This window comes from Chanos chanos, chromosome 8, assembly GCF_902362185.1.
Source record: "Chanos chanos chromosome 8, fChaCha1.1, whole genome shotgun sequence".
NCBI classification, from domain to species: Eukaryota; Metazoa; Chordata; class Actinopteri; order Gonorynchiformes; family Chanidae; genus Chanos; species Chanos chanos.
The window spans coordinates 18,835,810-18,853,810 of NC_044502.1; the positions used below are offsets into that span (position 1 = coordinate 18,835,810).

An 18,001-nucleotide genomic window follows, 5' to 3' on the forward strand; every position below is an offset into this window, starting at 1 on the left:
TAGAGACATAGAGTGGTAACTTTAGCCTTCCAGAGGATGCAGTTTCTCTGTTCATGTCCATGTCCACATGTCCGTGGTCATGTGGTTCCTTCCCCAGAGAACCGTCTCTGGAGGTCACAGTTTCCAGCTCAGGGGTCAATGCTTCAGGGACAGGAACTATGATTGACACAATCATATCTGTGTTCATTGCACAAAACCTCAGTGTAAAATATACAGAATTCTTCTTCTTTTTTTTCTGACAGTCAGAGTGCCGTGTGGGCTTTTTCTTTGTGGACGGTTTAAAATGAGTGAACAGTGGATTTTGATGAATTGTGTTATGAGTTAAGCCACTCACAGGTTGTGTGTGTGTGTGTGTGTGTGTGCGCGCGCATGTGTGTGTGCGTGTGTGTAACAGGTGTATGTGTGTGTCTAGCCGTCGATGTCCCAGCTAAAGAGATGATGCTTCACCAGCATGTCCTGGACTCCTTCCTTCAGTGGCTTCTGCTCTCTTTCCTGACCACAGAGAGACAGAGAGAGAGAGAGACAGACAGACAGACAAGAGAGAGGGAGGGAGAGAGGGAGGGGGAAAAAAAGGTCAAATTATTTCAGTCAGTGCCTGGTAAATTATTCAGCCCATGCTCTCGTTAATGGCAGCATCATCGCAGAAGCTGAGGGGGGGTGCACGTTTTCTCTGTCCAGTCACCATGGTAACCAAAAAAGACAGCCTTCTGTCTAGCCTTCAGTAACAGTCAGTGGACAATTGGATCAATTGCACGTGGAAAACAGACGTCCTCCTCCTTGTTCAGTGCACGGGCGTGGTCCGGCTGTGTAACCATGGTGCATTAGCAGAGAGCTCTGGTAAAGGTTACAGGAAGGAAGGAAGCTTGACTGGAACCTCCTGCTGTTTCAGGAGAACTCAGTGGAGTCAGACTAGCTACTGCCTGGCAGCTCTCTCACCTGCCTTACATGCCCTCTGACTTCTGTTGATAGGAAAGCGCCGGAAAATGCCACACCAGCACCCATCAATGACTTTTCACCACAAACCCGAAGGGTTGCTGGTTCGATTCCCATGAACGACATCCATGGCTGTGTGCCCTTGGGCAAGGCACTTAACCCCAATGTCCCCCGGGTGCAAAGAATGCTGCCCACTGCTCCTGCGTCTGGTGTGTGTGCTCACTACCACTGTGTTGGATGAGTTAAATGAAGAGGACAAATTCACTGTTCATAGTGTGTTTGTGCGATCACAGAGATTTACATTTATATTCATGAAAGTTCTGGAGCTTTGTCTGCCACTCTTTTACAGAGTAAAGGACAGATATCATTGTCCAGATCAGAGATCAGTGAGCCCTGTGGAGCAGGCTGTGGAGCAGGCTTTGGGTATAGTTCTCTGCTGAGAGGCGAGCTGGCAGTGAGTTGGGATTTGAACCCACATCATTCTGGTGATTATGTCTAGTCTCTAACCACCACAGCATTACTGGCCTGAGCGAGGGAGGTCACTGCTTGGACACTGCAGCTTCACTCTGATGAATGTCTAGAGAAAGCATGAGGCACAGTGAACAGAGACCAGGGAGACCAAGAGTTTGGTTTGTTTAAGGGAGAGTGAAGGAGCAGGTTATGCAAAGTTTCTCAGTGTAGGTTGAGGTTTCAGGACTATGTTGACTGACAGGTTAAGGCTGTAGTGTAAACAATAGAACCCAATAGAGGGAGCAAACACACACACACACACACACACACACACACCATCCTACAGTCATTTGAGTGTATAGTGTTTCTAAAACACTGGAAAACTACGTGGCAGGTTAGCCAGTCATTTGAGTTACCTAGAGGTCCCAACTAAAGAGGTGATGTTGAACCAAGACATCGACCACTTCAGATTTGAGAACTGGAGACTTCTGTAAGAGCAGACACGCACACACGTGTTACCCTTTCTCACCTCTGTCCATTCACTGTGTACTAACAGACATACAGAGAGACAGACAGGCAGACAGAAAGAGAGAGAGAGAGACAGACAGGCAGACCGAAAGAGGGAGGGAGAGAGGGAGTGCTCAGGTTGACTCACCTCCTTTTTGGCAGGTAGCTCACAGTCTTGAGAGAGATTGAAAGCAAACTTGGAGAGAACTCTGGAACAGGACAAAAACACATTTCCTCTCATTTGTTGTGAATCAGCATGAAAATCCATACTCAAATTCCATGTTCTCACGAATTATCTTAGCTGCTTATCCTAATTAGGGTCGCGGGGGGTGCTGGAGCCTATCCCAGCATTCATTGGGCGAAAGGTGGGGAAACACTCTGGACAGGTTGCCAGTCCATTGCAGGATACGCCCTTGTCCTGTTCTCCATCTCTAAAACTCATCTCTAAAATCTGTACTAAAACCTCTCCTTCTCTATAATCCGTCCTCTTTCTCTCACCTGAGCTCACACTTGATCTGGACCCAGCCAGGGCTGCGAAGGAATGACCAGGGGTGGTACCACTTCTCCACTGCATTTATACTGGAACACAACACCTCTAACCACAGGTGTAACACCTGCTCACTGGACCAACACACACACACACACACAAACATACACACAGAGAGAGAGAGAGAGAGAGAGAGTGAGGCTGTAAGGAGAGATATGGGGGGTGTTCTAGAAAGCTGGTTTAGTGAAAACTCGTAGTTAGTTAACTCAGAGTAAGTAGTAAACTTCTTATTAGAAGAGCCCTATGGCTTCATTCCTCTAGCAAAACAACCTCTATTAGGAGGTTCACTACTTGCTCTGAGTTTTCACTAAACCTGCTTTCTGGAATACCCCGCTGGCAGCGGAGTGATAAATATACAGGTGTGTTATTAGACATGACTTCTGATCGTCTGTGAAACAAATGTCTTGAAGAGACAGTATTTGAGTGTGATGTTAGGGAATAGGAACACGTGACTGTAAGGGAGACTTACTTCAGACCTACACAGATCAGAGAGCGGAACTTGACGTCCATTTGAACGTGTGCACTGTCATGACTCATATTCACAGACTGAACTGCCTGGAGACACAGAGTAAAACACAAACTGTGAGTACTGTAAAGACACCAGGCACTGTAAAGACAGAGGACAGTGTCGGGGTGCAGTATTGTAAAGACAGAGGACAGTGTCGGGGTGCAGTATTGTAGAGACAGAGGACAGTGTCGGGGTGCAGTATTGTAAAGACAGAGGACAGTGTCGGGGTGCAGTATTGTAAAGACAGAGGACAGTGTCGGGGTGCAGTATTGTAAAGACAGAGGACAGTGTCGGGGTGCAGTATTGTAAAGACAGAGGACAGTGTCGGGGTGCAGTATTGTAAAGACAGAGGACAGTGTCGGGGTGCAGTATTGTAAAGACAGAGGACAGTGTCGGGGTGCAGTATTGTAGAGACAGAGGACAGTGTAGGGGTGCAGTATTGTAAAGACAGAGGACAGTGTCGGGGTGCAGTATTGTAAAGACAGAGGACAGTGTCGGGGTGCAGTATTGTAAAGACAGAGGACAGTGTCGGGGTGCAGTATTGTAGAGACAGAGGACAGTGTAGGGGTGCAGTATTGTAAAGACAGAGGACAGTGTCGGGGTGCAGTATTGTAAAGACAGAGGACAGTGTCGGGGTGCAGTATTGTAGAGACAGAGGACAGTGTCGGGGTGCAGTATTGTAGAGACAGAGGACAGTGTCGGGGTGCAGTATTGTAAAGACAGAGGACAGTGTCGGGGTGCAGTATTGTAGAGACAGAGGACAGTGTCGGGGTGCAGTATTGTAGAGACAGAGGACAGTGTCGGGGTGCAGTATTGTAGAGACAGAGGACAGTGTAGGGGTGCAGTATTGTAGAGACAGAGGACAGTGTAGGGGTGCAGTATTGTAAAGACAGAGGACAGTGTAGGGGTGCAGTGCATGAACTCTGTTAAATAGATGTAACTTTGTAAAGTGATCCATCTTGTCTATGACACAGGAAAGAGAAAGAGAGAAACTCACTCTGTACAGGAGTTCCTCTGGCGTTAACACTTTCCCATCCTCATCTAACCTACAGAGAGAGAAAAGGTGTGATAAACATACATTCATACACAGACAGAATCACAGGAGGATCAGTAAAGAGGTGTTCTGTTTGACAGATACCGCGGGATGTGTGACCTACCTGTACGTTTTACAAAGCACCAGTCGAGAATAGACAGAATTAAAGTCTCTCTCCACCTCTCTGCTGGCAGCCTGCAACCAGACAACATGAACAAACAAAACCAGATTACTGTCTTAAAGTCACTGATTCACAGTAGGAATGGAATCTGGTCTCGTTAATGCTGGATTCTAATGAAAATACTGGGCCAAATATGTCCCAGTGAATTACGTTATAAATGTCTGGAGTATAGCCACATTAATGCTCATCAGCGCACTTAGAACTGTGCACAGATCTGGCTGTGCGGTGGAGGTTTACTTTAGCCGAGGGCTGAGAGTTTGTGGATACCTCTTCGATAAAGAGCCAGGGGTGACAGGGTCCGCCCAGTATGGAGGGCTTCTTCAGACCGTGCTGAAAAATGGCCTTGAGAGCAGGACACAGTGTTCCCCTCACCAGGTCTGTCACTGCCCCCGTCACCGAGTCATCACCCGCCAGAGAGTACTGATAACACACACGCGCGCGCACACACACACAGTGTCACACAGACGCAGACGCAGACACACACACACACACACACACACACACACACACACACACACACACACGCAGTCACACATTCAGAAACACAGTCACACACACACATACGGATACACACACGCACAGTCACACAAATACACAGTTAAAGACCGACACACATGCACAGATACACACACACACACACACACACATACAGAGAAATAGAAGTAATGTGAGAAACTCAGGCTAAGACATGAGTGTGAGTAAACCATGCTGTTCAGTGCAGTCCTAGACTGGCCCTTTTATGGGGACTCCCCACGTACACAGCAGTTTCACTCAACACTGCTCTTTATCTCTGTCTGGAATACGAAGATTCAGGAATGCTAAGGAGTTGTAATGTTTCTAGTGTCCCCTACAAAACTAAAATCCACAGCATAAAATAGATTTTAAAGTAAATAAATATATTAATGAGTAAATATATTAAATGTAATAATTATAATTCACAAACCTCTTTACTTCGTTCATCCAAGATCTCAACAAATTTTGCTGGAAACCAGCCTGAAGGGGGAAGAGAAGAACTAGTTAGGCCTGGGAAAGGTCCTCTGGGACTGATCACAGATCTCATGTTAATAAGCAGTTTGGACTAAACCAATTTATCAGAGCAAAGGGGGAGTCACACTGTAACAAAATATTTTCCTCACCGCGCAAACCATTGAGTTCTCCCACCCAGCAGTGTTCATCTTTCTGAGAAATGATCTGAGGAAGAGGGCAGATAGATACAGAACAGAGACTGAAAGGATTAGTCAAAAACAAACAGACAAACAAAAAAACAAAGATAAGAAAGAGACCATCTGCGGTTTTCACATGACAAACACTCACTGTGATGATGTCGTTTTTCCGAAAGCCAAGCTCATCATCATCGTGACGTTCAAAATCCAAGAGGGCCTTTGCCCGTCTCCTCCGATTCCGCGACACCACCAAAAAATTCTCATGGTCCCTTTGATGACTCTCCATAGAGTAGTCTGGGGTCAAGTCCTGAGGGAAGAAAGAAAGAAAGAGAGAGAGAGAGAGAGAGAGAGAGACGTGTAGCTGATTGATAAACTGCGAGAGTGAAAGACTGACCAAATGTAAAAGCTGTCCTGACTCTCAGAGACAATTCAGAGACTCACTGACAGCACAACGTGATTCAGTGGAGTCATTCAGTGAGTCTGACTGACAGGTGAGGCAGTAATAAGGATGGACAGAGCAGGTAAACAGATGAAAGCGTGATTCAGTGATGTGAGTCAGTGACTGGTTGACTCACCACGCTGCAGTTGCGAGGATCCAGGCAGTGAAAGTGCTCGGCGGTTCTGGAGATGGCCTCTCTCAGCGCCGCCACCAACTCCGTCTGTTTGATGTTCTTGGCCTTCAGGGCCTCTGCCTCATCCTCCCCGAACAGCAGCGAAGTCAGAGTGGACTTCCTGCGTAGGCTCTGTCTGCGCACCACCTGAGGACACAACACAATCACTCAGACAAGCAGAGGACCAGCACACGATTTGTCACTGCTGATAGCAGGTAAACTTCATTTAACAAACGAAGCTTTGGCCTGAGGGAGAGAAGTGTGTGCCACTGCTCTGTATTCTTTAAATGAACATTAATGTATGTATGAATGTGGGTGTATGTGTATGTATTATGTTTATAAACTTTAGTGCTGTTTTGTTAAATATCTACTATTAAGACTCTATTTGTCTAACAGCAGGAGTAACAGAGAGGGCAGACAAATAACGGGTGTAGCTCCTGCCTTGTTGAGGTTGGTGCTGGTGTTGGAGTTGAGCTGGGCTTGTTCGGCCAGTATGTAAGCCAGGTGTTTGTGTCTCTGGGCATCCAGGTGCTCTTGGGTCAAAGAGCCCGCCACTCGCACAGCCTCACCCAGAACCACCGCCCCGTCCTCCAGCTGGCTGGGCAGGTCCGACAGCGTGTTAAAGATCGACGCAGAATTCTCAGATGACACCAGCTCCTCCTCCTGTGTCAGAGGAGGACGAAATGAAAAAGACTCCCCAAAAATTTTTCTCCCCATAAACAACGAGGAGAAAAAATCAATAAAAATGGTAAAAGTATAAGCGACAGTGTGAAGCGCTGAGCTGAGGGTCACCTTGATCTTGAGCATGCCCAGTGTGACCTGAAAGAGCACGACGGAGCCGTCATAGAAGAGCAGGTCCCAGATCCGCAGTAGGACACGGATGTCCACCACGCTGGCGAAAGACGTCAGGAACCAGTGTAAAGTAATCAGAGACAGCTCTGAGGGGGAAGGAGAGAGGGTGGAGGGAAAGAAGGAAAAATAAAACAACCATAAATAAACATTTACCAGCCCTGCTTTAGCCTCAGTGTGAAACACTTCACCCCAGACATGATCCTCGCATCCTGATTAGTGGTGTCCTCAGAGGGGAAATGAATTCTTTTTCAAACACAGGCTCTTTATAACTGTTATCTTGGTGACCTGAAACACACTCGCCAGAAATGCCGACGGCTGCGTCCTTAGTGAATTTCCAATAAATCCAAACGATCTTTAAAACTGTCAAATGAGCAGAAAAACAGCCCAAAGCAGCAAAGCAGTCTGCTGTTTTTACCCTGTCAGAGGTTCAGAGTCACAAACTTTCACACTCTGCCACACCAACCGACACAAAGATCTTAACAATAAGGAAACTGAGTATGGGCTCATGGCATTAATAATGGAGCATTTCCCTTTCGAGTCCCAAAGTCCAAAGCGATCCTAAGGTTTCTTTATTCTTTACACACCCCACCCCTCAGTAAAGCTCCACTCCACCCCTCAGCTCGGGCCCTGTACCTGCCTGCCCTTCTCTCCACACAGCTCCACCACAGCTGTGCGCTGGACCTACGTTTCCTCACCGATATCGTGCTCCTGCAGCAGGCGGTCCAGACGGGGCAGGTACTGAACGATGAGCTGTCTGAGGACGCGCTGGTCTGTCTGCACTCCCAGCAGCGTGGAGGAGAAATAGGAGGGAGGCAACAGGTCCTCTATAAGAGCACACATCATCCACAGAGCATCCTCCTCCTCCAGGAACAACAGCAAGCACGACACCACCTACACAGAGACGCACAACAACACACACGGATCAGAGACACACAACCACACACACACGGATCAGAGACACACAACCACACACACACACAGGTCAGAGAGACACAACCACACACACACACACGGGTCAGAGAGGCACAACCACACACACACACACACACAGGTCAGAGAGACACAACCACACACACACACAGGTCAGAGAGACACGACCACACACACACACACACGGGTCAGAGAGACACAACCACACACACACACACACGGGTCAGAGAGGCACAACCATACACACACAGGTCAGAGAGACACAACCACACACACACGGGTCAGAGATGCACAACCACACACACACACGGGTCAGAGAGGCACAACCACACACACACACACACACACACACACACACACACAGGTCAGAGAGACACAACCACACACACACACACACAGGTCAGAGAGACACAACCACACACACACACACGGGTCAGAGAGACACAACCACACACACACACACGGGTCAGAGAGGCACAACCACACACACACGGGTCAGAGCCGCACAACCACACGCACACGGGTCAGAGAGGCACAACCACACACACACGGGTCAGAGAGGCACAACCACACACACACGGGTCAGAGAGGCACAACCACACACACACACACACACACAGGTCAGAGAGACACAACCACACACAAACACACACAGGTCAGAGAGACACAACCACACACACACACACACAGGTCAGAGAGACACAACCACACACACACACACACAGGTCAGAGAGACACAACCACACACACACACACGAGTCAGAGAGGCACAACCACACACACACACACGGGTCAGAGAGACACAACCACACACACACACGAGTCAGAGAGGCACAGCCACACACACACGGGTCAGAGAGACACAACCACACACACACGGGTCAGAGAGGCACAACCACACACACACGGGTCAGAGAGGCACAACCACACACACACGGGTCAGAGAGGCACAACCACACACACACGGGTCAGAGAGGCACAACCACACACACACGGGTCAGAGACACACAACCACACACACACACAGGTCAGAGACACACAACCACACACACACACACACACACACACACAGGTCAGAGAGACACAACCACACACACACACGGGTCAGAGAGACACAACCACACACACACACACACGGGTCAGAGAGGCACAACCACACACACACGGGTCAGAGAGGCACAACCACACACACACGGGTCAGAGAGACGCAACCACACACACACAGGTCAGAGAGACACAACCACACACACGGGTCAGAGAGACGCACAACCACACACATGGGTCAGAGAGACACAACCACACACATGGGTCAGAGAGACACAACCACACACACGGGTCAGAGAGACACAACCACACACACGGGTCAGAGAGACACAACCACACACACACACGGATCAGAGCCGCACAACCACACACACACACACACACACACACACACACACACACACACACACAGGTCAGAGAGACACAACCACACACACACAGGTCAGAGAGAAACAACCCCACACACCCAGGTCAGAGAGGCACAACCACACACACACACACGAGTCAGAGAGACGCACAACCACACACACACACGGGTCAGAGAGACGCACAACCACACACACACGGGTCAGAGCCGCACAACCACACACACACGGGTCAGAGAGGAACAACAACCACATGCACAGGTCAGAGAGACACAGATGGAAAATGACCAGGAGACAAACAGAAAACAGGTGACAAACAGACAGATAAACACAAGGGAGAGAGAGAGGGAGACAGAGCAGAGATGATACAGTTATGATGATGTTAGAGTGAAGACTCACCATGCCTGTGCCCTGGCAGTAGCCGATGTCCGGGTAGAGCCACGCCAGTCCCCTCAGGACCCGCCGGAGCCGGGGCACGCCCACGCTGGACAGATTACTGAAACAGGCATTGGTGGGTATAGTCCGCAACAGGTCCTTCTCAATCTGAGACAGGGGGAAAAGACCAGTGAGTATAAACACACAGAATAACAGTCCTTCTCAATCTGAGACAGGGGGAAAAGGCCTGTGAGTATAAACACACAGAATAACAGTCCTTCTCAATCTGAGACAGGGGGAAAAGACCAGTGAGTATTGAGTATAAACATACAGGAATACAGGCACAAGCACAGAGAGAGAGAGATGGGAGAAGGCCATAGTTTGATTCTTTAAGGCGGGAGTTTTCAACTGGGGGTTTGTGGTGGTAATGTCAAGAGTATGTGAGGTTCTAATGGAAAAGCCAATGTCAAATTAAATTCACCTATCTAAAATCTTAAGGAGGTTCCTGAGGAAAAGAATTTGGGGTGAGGAGGTTCAGATGAGAACCCTTGCTTTGGGGGAATGTGATTGAGAGGGAAACAGTGGACTGATTCCTGTTGTCAATGACACAGACCTGTGTGTTCTAGGTTTCCTGGCTGTGGTCTTTGTGGTGGAAAGGGACTGTACCTGTTTGGCTGCGGTTGTGTCGTCGTTTGAGCTGTTTTTAACAATTTCTCTGTAGGTAATCTCTGACGTCCTCTTTTTCTGCAGCGCTCCTGATAAACGCATCCATAACTAGAGTGACACGTGAGGAGGGAGGGGGAAAAAAGCAGAGAAATAGAGTGTTTAAACAATATGAAGTCAGTGCTTCTTTAAAAAGACAAGACTCCAATCTTTTCAAAGGACAAGACACCGATATTTTACAAAGCAAAGACGTTAATCTTTTAAAAAGACCAAACACTGATCTTTTAAAGACAGTGCTCCCTTAGAGGAAAAATACCTCCTTTAAGCAAATCAGAGGGCTGACAGTAGTGTACATCATTCTCTGTGATAAATCTAAAAATAACAGTGTGGTATAAACAGCAGCAGATTCTGCATGACTAGACAATCATCTGTCCTATTTCTGAAACACGAGATTTCTCACAGATGACAACAGGGTTGCCAAGGAAACACATCAACAGCAAAAACTGTGCCAACCAAAACAGAGGCTGCTTAAAATCAAAAATGAAAAAAAAGGACAGATGCTCCCAGGCAAACAGACAGAGAAGCATTTGCACAGGCGAATACACATTAACACACACACACATAGTAGAGTTATAGCAGGTCACCATACCAACAGTTTGGATTGATTCACGCTTTGGCATGCAAGAAAACTTTGGCATGCAAGAAAACTTAACCAACGCAGAGGATCTTTTATATTTAATCATATACAAATGTATGTATTTAAACACAAAATAACAAATTTAATACAAACAAACACACACACACACACACACACACACAGACCTGTGCTCTCATGCTGTGGGGGATGCCTCCCAGCAGTAGGGTACGCAGGCGTTCGGAGCGGGGCAGGGTTGGGGAGATGAGGTCCCAGGTCAGGTCTCCCACCGTGTGGTTATGGGTGAACTCCAGGTGGGCTTGCCAACGGAGCCTCTGCTGTGGATCCTCACAGTGCAGATTCCGCTCGCCACGCAGCCACGGCCCTGACTCCACGCCGTCTACGGCACACCAAGGGTTAAACACTCCCACCGTTAAGTCCCAGCGTAGCACACACTACCCAAAGGCTTTTCACATCTCTACTCAACAGGCTCACATTGTTACCACAGCTCACACTTTACAGTCATGACTAATCATGACATAAAGAGTCATGTCTGGCTTTCTGTCTGTCCTTCTCCACTGACACAGACTGGTGAGTGAGTGTAGAGCCTGACACTCACCTTCAGTGTCGATCCGAAAGCCAAACTCATCATACTGCAACTCACACTCCACACTGGGATCCTTCTGTAGAACGCAAAGTCACCTTAGTTAACCAGCAATCACAACACTAACGCAGCCAGTCACACTCAAAACAACAACCATTAGACTCAATAGACTCATCAGTTAAAACGTTCTCTCTGTCTTACGTGTACGCAGAGACACGCACACACAAACAGTATTTGTACAGCAATGAATCATCAATGAAAATATAGCCCTCTCACACACACTCTCAAACACAGGCATCCACACTCAGAGTGTTTGTAGAAGCTGGGAGTCTGAGGTACCTGGTAGTACTTGGCGAGTATGTCTTGAGGCCACATGCTGGGAGTGAGAGCGGAGAATGGCCCACCTGGGGCTGGAGTATAGGTCCCTGCCAAACAAAGAGCAACCAGTGAGAGACAGCCACTGGGACAGAGAGAGAAAGAAAGAGAAAGAGAGAGAGAAAGAAGAGACAGAATCTCCCTCATAGAAGGGAAGGATGAAAGAGAGAATGAAAACCAAAAGGAGAAGAAGGAAAAGTGACTGAGTTGGAAAGAGAGATATGAGACATTAAAAATGAAAGACAGAGAGAGCAGAGGAAAAGAGCAGGCCAGAGTAACTGAGTGTTAAAGAGAGGGTCCAGGGTCACTGACCTGACATGACAGAGACAGGCTGACTGCTTCTCCTCACGGGGTATACAGAGGAACCACACAGGTAAGAGAGGAGAGTTCACCAAATCTGAATATGAGAAAAACAAAGCAAATATGACAGTCAACAGAGATCTTGGAACATTTAAATGTCATTAAAAAAAAAAAACAACAAAAAAAACCAAAAAACAAAAAAACATGCAAAGGCCCTTTACAAGCAATAACTCTCTCTCTCTCTCTCTCTCTCTCCCCCTCCCTCTCTCAGACGCAGACAGACAGACACATACACATATACATATACACATACACACACACAAAGAGAATAATCTGAAACAGAGCTGAGACTGTTGAGTCTAAAGGGTTAAGGTGTGAGCGACATTACAACTGTAAAATACATCTGAGTCAAATAATCCGTGCACCCACAACTGTCCACAAACCACTGTCACTGAGCAGTGACAGCTCTGACTGAACAGACAGTTAACCTGTAGTAGTCAGGGACCTGACTTAGTTAGTGGGTTCAAATCCCACCAATGATGACCCTACGGAAAGCAATGCATCAGGGAGCCAGCTAAATGAACACAAACTCTGACTAATGACACTCTTTCCCAAAGTTATGTAGAGGTAAACTCCGGTGCACAGGCAGCGTTTAACTGAAGCGTCATTAAAAACATTCTTGAGCGTCACACTCGTCCCTATGCTGGAGAGCAGATCAGGATTCTGTGAGTATCTGCATGAGTGTGTCTTTAATATGGAGGCAGTGGAGGTAATAGACAGGAAAACAAGCCCAGGGTGAATATGGATGAGGAGAGAAGAACAGGCTGAGTGATTTCTGCAGTGTTACTCCAGTGTCCTGAGGGCAGACCATAATTCACACTGCTTTAGGAGTAGTGTTGGAGGAGGAGAAGGAGGAGGGGGGTATAATTCCTCTGTACTAGAGTTGAGTACGACTTTGAGAACGAATAACACCCATGATTTATTACGGTTTTTGCTGCTGGAAATCCGGATATATACAAGGATGCATAAATATCCTCTATCTTTTCCCCCCCACTGATAATCCAATAAAAACAGAACAAATATGCACATAAATTTGTCAGCTAACCTCATGACACTAACACATGCAGAGAGAAGCTGTCAGCAGAGAGGGGGGGGGGGGGGGGGGGGAGAGAAGGGAATGCTTTTGTATAACGAGCCAAGGAACAATATAAAAACCCCAAACAGCATATTCACACTCACCTCCTACAAGCTGCTGTGTGGAGCCATGCAGATGGAGCTGAGGGAGCAGGCAGAGTCTCTTACACGATAACCATGCAATGTGACCACAGCACCTCCCTCAGCACACACTGACTACTCCTCTGTGCTCCTCACACATCAGCCCTCTTATCACTGCACTAAAGGAACAGTATTGTCCTCAGGACCAACTCATGACTGCCCACTCCACCACAGGGGACAATTACACCAACAATGACCCACATACTGGGAACAGAAACAGAGAGAGAGAACAGGAGGGGGCAAAGTCCTGATTAACAGGATACTGATGATCTCTCTCTCTCTGCTCTGCTATCTCTAGGATGTGGCATTCACTGATTAAATGCTAAATGCCTGAGTTTGCTTAGGACTCTGGCAAGTATGCAGTATGTTTACAATGTAGGTAAAATCCTGTCAAGTCTCAAAAACATACTACACACAGTGAAAACCTTAAACTCAACTCCTCCAAATCCAAATTTGTATATAGTGAAAAACGATAAACCCAGAGCCAATGACACACATTTACTCAGGTCTTCAGGCCTGTTTGTATTTATCTCTAATCTTACATCACTCTGGTTGGAAGCCAATCCTAAATGAAGGTTCGTTAGAAGAACAGGGCACAAGGCATCTTCCTGTTTCCTTATCAGTATTTAAAAAGCTCTCTTTCCTTGTTGGGTGAAAGCCAGACACTGAGGCAGAGAGAGGAACCTGATGTTGTACAACAGCAGAGAAAAAGACATAACATTCCCTACTGCTTGTCTTTCATGCTGTTTCCTGCTCTATCACCTCCCCCTTTAACCAGACCTCCCTCTCTCCCTCTCTGTGTGTGTGTGAACAGATTTTGCTTAAGGACAGAGAATGGGGTTAATGAGGTGTGGACCAGTGGAAAATAACTGGGCCATGAGAATACAAAGCATGGCTCTGCGTGCGCACACACACACATAAAAATTAACACAAAACACACACACACACACACACTGTAAGGTCTGCCCAATATTTAGCCAAGATAACACTGCCCTGTAATGGCCATTCACAATGTGTGTTCCAAAATATCTTAAGTACGCACATACATACACACGAACGCATGCACACGTACAAACAGACACATCATGCAGAAAAGCTGGCACGTGCAGGTCTTTCCTCACTGAAAGGAATTTGGGTATTGACTGGTATTGAGGATCCATAGCAGTTATCTGCTTATCCAGGTCTTACTTTACACAGTGTGGCGACAGTCAGATACACAAAGACTCACATCAGATGACAAGCGTGTCCTTATCCACTCTGTGTAATGTCTAATACTGACACTGCTGCTGCATGCGTTTAATGAGTCAACATCTGAAGAGAGAAACCCTGGGTTTGTCTGCAGTCACCACTGCCTGGGTTCACACTGTGAGTGTTGGACTGTATTTCAGAGAGTACAGCAAACCACCAGCCTGAGCTCATTTCTCAGTCCTCTTTAGATTGGCCAAGCCTGGAACAGACTAACAGATTTGAAATAAATACAGGCCTAAAGTTCACCGAGTCCAGTGAGTCATCCAAGCTCTCCATTTAATTAAAAGCCATGACTCACAGAATGAATGAGTGAAATCCGTCTTTTCAGCTGCTCTTTCTTTTTTTGCACCTTGATCAACTGCCAATCAACAGCCAATATTCTGTCAGGATTATCAGTCAGGGCTCTGTTCAAAGGACATGGATGAGAGGAAAACCATGAGAACCTATGCACGTGAGTCTCATTGAGAGAGAGTCATCTTCAACAGACCACTTCCCATCCTCTCAGGAGGAGGTGCTTTCATAAACAAACACCCAGTGACAGTGACGATCCTCCACAGCTCCTCAACGCTCAGCTGCGGTTACTAATCACAGGACTTCACCTCCTCGTCTCCATGGCAACAGGTCTCCGAGTAATGCAAACAAGAAAATCTTAGAGACATAGGGTGGGGGTGTGAGGGGGGTGTCTTCTGTGCTGTGTGTCTGATCACAGCCACACGTCTCAAATTAAGAATGAACAAGGATCAGCCTTTGCTCTGTTCTGTGGAATATGACCTGTAGAAAGTTCAGTGGTAGAATACCCACCTCCCATGCAGGTGACCCGGGTCCGATTCCCGGGTCAATTCTGGTGCCCTTGAGCAAGGCACTTAACACACAGCTGCTCCCCAGGCGCAGGCCTGCTGCCCACTGCTCCTGCACCTGGTGTGTGTGCTCACTACCGGGTTAAATGCAGAGGTTAAATTCACTGCTCACAGTGCATGTATGCGATCACGTGCATTCTGTTCTATTCTAGAGAGGAAAGACAGAAATTCTCTCCTTCAGTTTGTACCAACACACAGACCAAGGGCCACTGATGGACATTCACACAGCAGACACTATCTTATGGTAGCTCCCTGACGTCAGTCTGAGAGAGAGAGAGAGAGAGGGAGAGAGAGAGAGGAGAACAGAGAGGAGGGGGTGCTGCTGATGAGTCACTGTGCGTTGTGACTAGGCAGAACAACAGGAAGGAGAGCTGATAGAAAGGAGGAGTAGAGGAGGTCCAGTGGGTGTCTTATGATGTGGCAGCAGTGCTACTGAGAAGCATTTAACAGGAGAAAAATGTATTTGTTCTGTAGAACGGGTGGACAAAAGCCTCCCCAAACCCTCTTTGCCTGCACTACTTCCTTCCTTCTCTGTGACTTGTGTATGGGCAGATGAGGAGCGGTGATGCGTTTGAGCTGGCTCCCAGCAGGATCTCCTGGCACAAGCTCTCACAGAGAGAGGGGTGTGGAACACGTAAGACAAACACAGCCCAACCTTATAATAGTACTATACTCACCACTAAAACAAGGCCTGTGTGTGCGTGTGTGTGTGTAATGCAAACCCAAACAGTGCAAAGGTCTCTGGGTTTCATTTATCTATTAGCCTGATTTTCACACACTAAACATATTTTATACTCTCAACTTCATCTAAAAAAAATTACAAAAGAATCTTGCACCAAGTCAAGGTGTGGCTTTGATAAAGTAGCCTAAGTCTGCTTTCATTCAGAGGAGATACAATGTAAAATACTGATTACTGCCGTTTCTTAGGAAATAAAGGACTAGAAGTGATGAGGCAATCATCTTTATTATCTGAACTTGAGTAAATCGCAAAACAGACCAGCACTGCCAATACGTAATGCTTGCCACCATACTGTACATACAAAATTAGAAGATTACACGAATACGACAGAGAAAGAGAGTGTAGGCAGGACAAATCCACGGCGGCACTGACTTTGTTCAACACCGCGCTAACACGACACCTGTGGAATGACATGACAGCACGCGCACAAAAGTCTTCAGACCTAGCAGTATAAGACGAACCTACCACCAATTTACAAAAGGTGCACTCTGTGAAGTTTAGACTCAACGCATCCCGTAGAGATTACAGAAGCAACAAAATAATAAGGACACGTATTCAGAGCGAGAAGGGGAAAAAGGGACAGGGGAAGTGGGCACTATTTACACTCGCTGAAATTCAAGCGATGACTGATGATGTTACGGCTGCGTTGCCAACAGCTGCTCCATATGTCAAGTTACCTGGTGATGCGCTGCGTTAGCATGAGGTAGCAATACACGTTTGCCAAATTTGTTTAACACACATCAGAATAAAGACGACTGCTGATAAAAAATATCGATACGGTCTGGTGAGCTGTTGGGAAAAGTGAATAACAACTACTCATACTGTAGTCCCACGAATAGCAGATTGCTAGCGAACTAGCGAGCCAGTTGGTTTACACAGAGAGACGTGCATCATTTCCGAATCATGTAAACTCAAGAGTTAGTTAGTGAATAAATGGTGACGTTTTAAGGAAACCGCACGACAAAATTTTCTCACAGATGTTTACAGCTCTTTAACTAATCAGCGCCGGTTAGCTCTTCGTATTCAGGTGCATTACTGATGCTAGCCTTACGTCGTTAGCAAGTCGTCTGTCTACACAGCACGCTAACCATAAGGTTGCCTTACCTTCCTTGTCATACTGTGGTTCTGTTCACAATAAATGTCCGGTATAATTCAGTTATACTGCGCTTTCTGTTAGCAATATGGGTCTTCACACTCAGCTAGAACATCTTCTCGTAAAGCGAAGTACCTACTCCTTAAAATCCTCCCCCTTGAATGACTGTTTGCGTCATACACCTGCTAGTCGTGCGTAAGCCAACGTTGTATCCCTCCGCTGTTGTTTCTCAATATAGATGTAGTCCTAAATTCTGTACACAGCTCTATGTGGCTCTTATAAAATGAGACCAGTTCCGAAAGGTAACGTACGAAAAGCTACTAATGTAGGTGGTGCGTGTGGGAGGAGCATAATAGTGAAATGTGGTTCTCATCTCTTCCACGCATGTATTCGGAGTTGTACCAGGTTAAGTACTTAGCTTAAGTATTTCTTTCTAATTTTAAAAATGTCCATTGGGAAAAGGTTACTAATACAGCAGTTGTGAAAAAGGTTTCACAGTGGAAGGTCATATGCAATGAAACGAAGACTGCGTTATTATTCCAACCCATGATGCCTTAAAAATCAGATATATTATTGTTCACCTCATAAGCTTTGGTAACACTGAACGAAACACTGTGCTGAACGAAACATCAAAATTCTTTTATCAAAGAATTTTATTTTTCTAAATAGGATTCAACAAGACATCATGTGTCAGCAAGCAAATTTAAGACCACG

The 18,001-nt window shown here is 46.8% G+C and overlaps 1 protein-coding gene across 1 annotated transcript; it reads right to left on the reverse strand.

The window, feature by feature from the left end:
• Positions 1 to 344: 344 nt before the first annotated feature.
• Positions 345 to 17,413, reverse strand: sgsm3 (small G protein signaling modulator 3). Its single transcript, XM_030782346.1, has 21 exons — positions 17,299 to 17,413; positions 12,088 to 12,172; positions 11,740 to 11,825; positions 11,416 to 11,479; positions 10,985 to 11,196; positions 10,166 to 10,273; positions 9,524 to 9,667; positions 7,481 to 7,676; positions 6,726 to 6,871; positions 6,375 to 6,596; positions 5,898 to 6,080; positions 5,474 to 5,629; positions 5,296 to 5,350; positions 5,103 to 5,152; positions 4,427 to 4,579; positions 4,103 to 4,173; positions 3,943 to 3,991; positions 2,907 to 2,992; positions 2,389 to 2,511; positions 2,039 to 2,099; positions 345 to 492 (listed from the first exon to the last, which is right to left on the reverse strand). The coding sequence occupies exons 2-21, from the start codon at positions 12,092 to 12,094 to the stop codon at positions 409 to 411; spliced, it is 2,256 nt and encodes a 751-aa protein (XP_030638206.1). The 5' UTR covers positions 12,095 to 12,172; positions 17,299 to 17,413; the 3' UTR covers positions 345 to 408.
• Between the last annotated feature and the right edge of the window lie 588 nt (positions 17,414 to 18,001).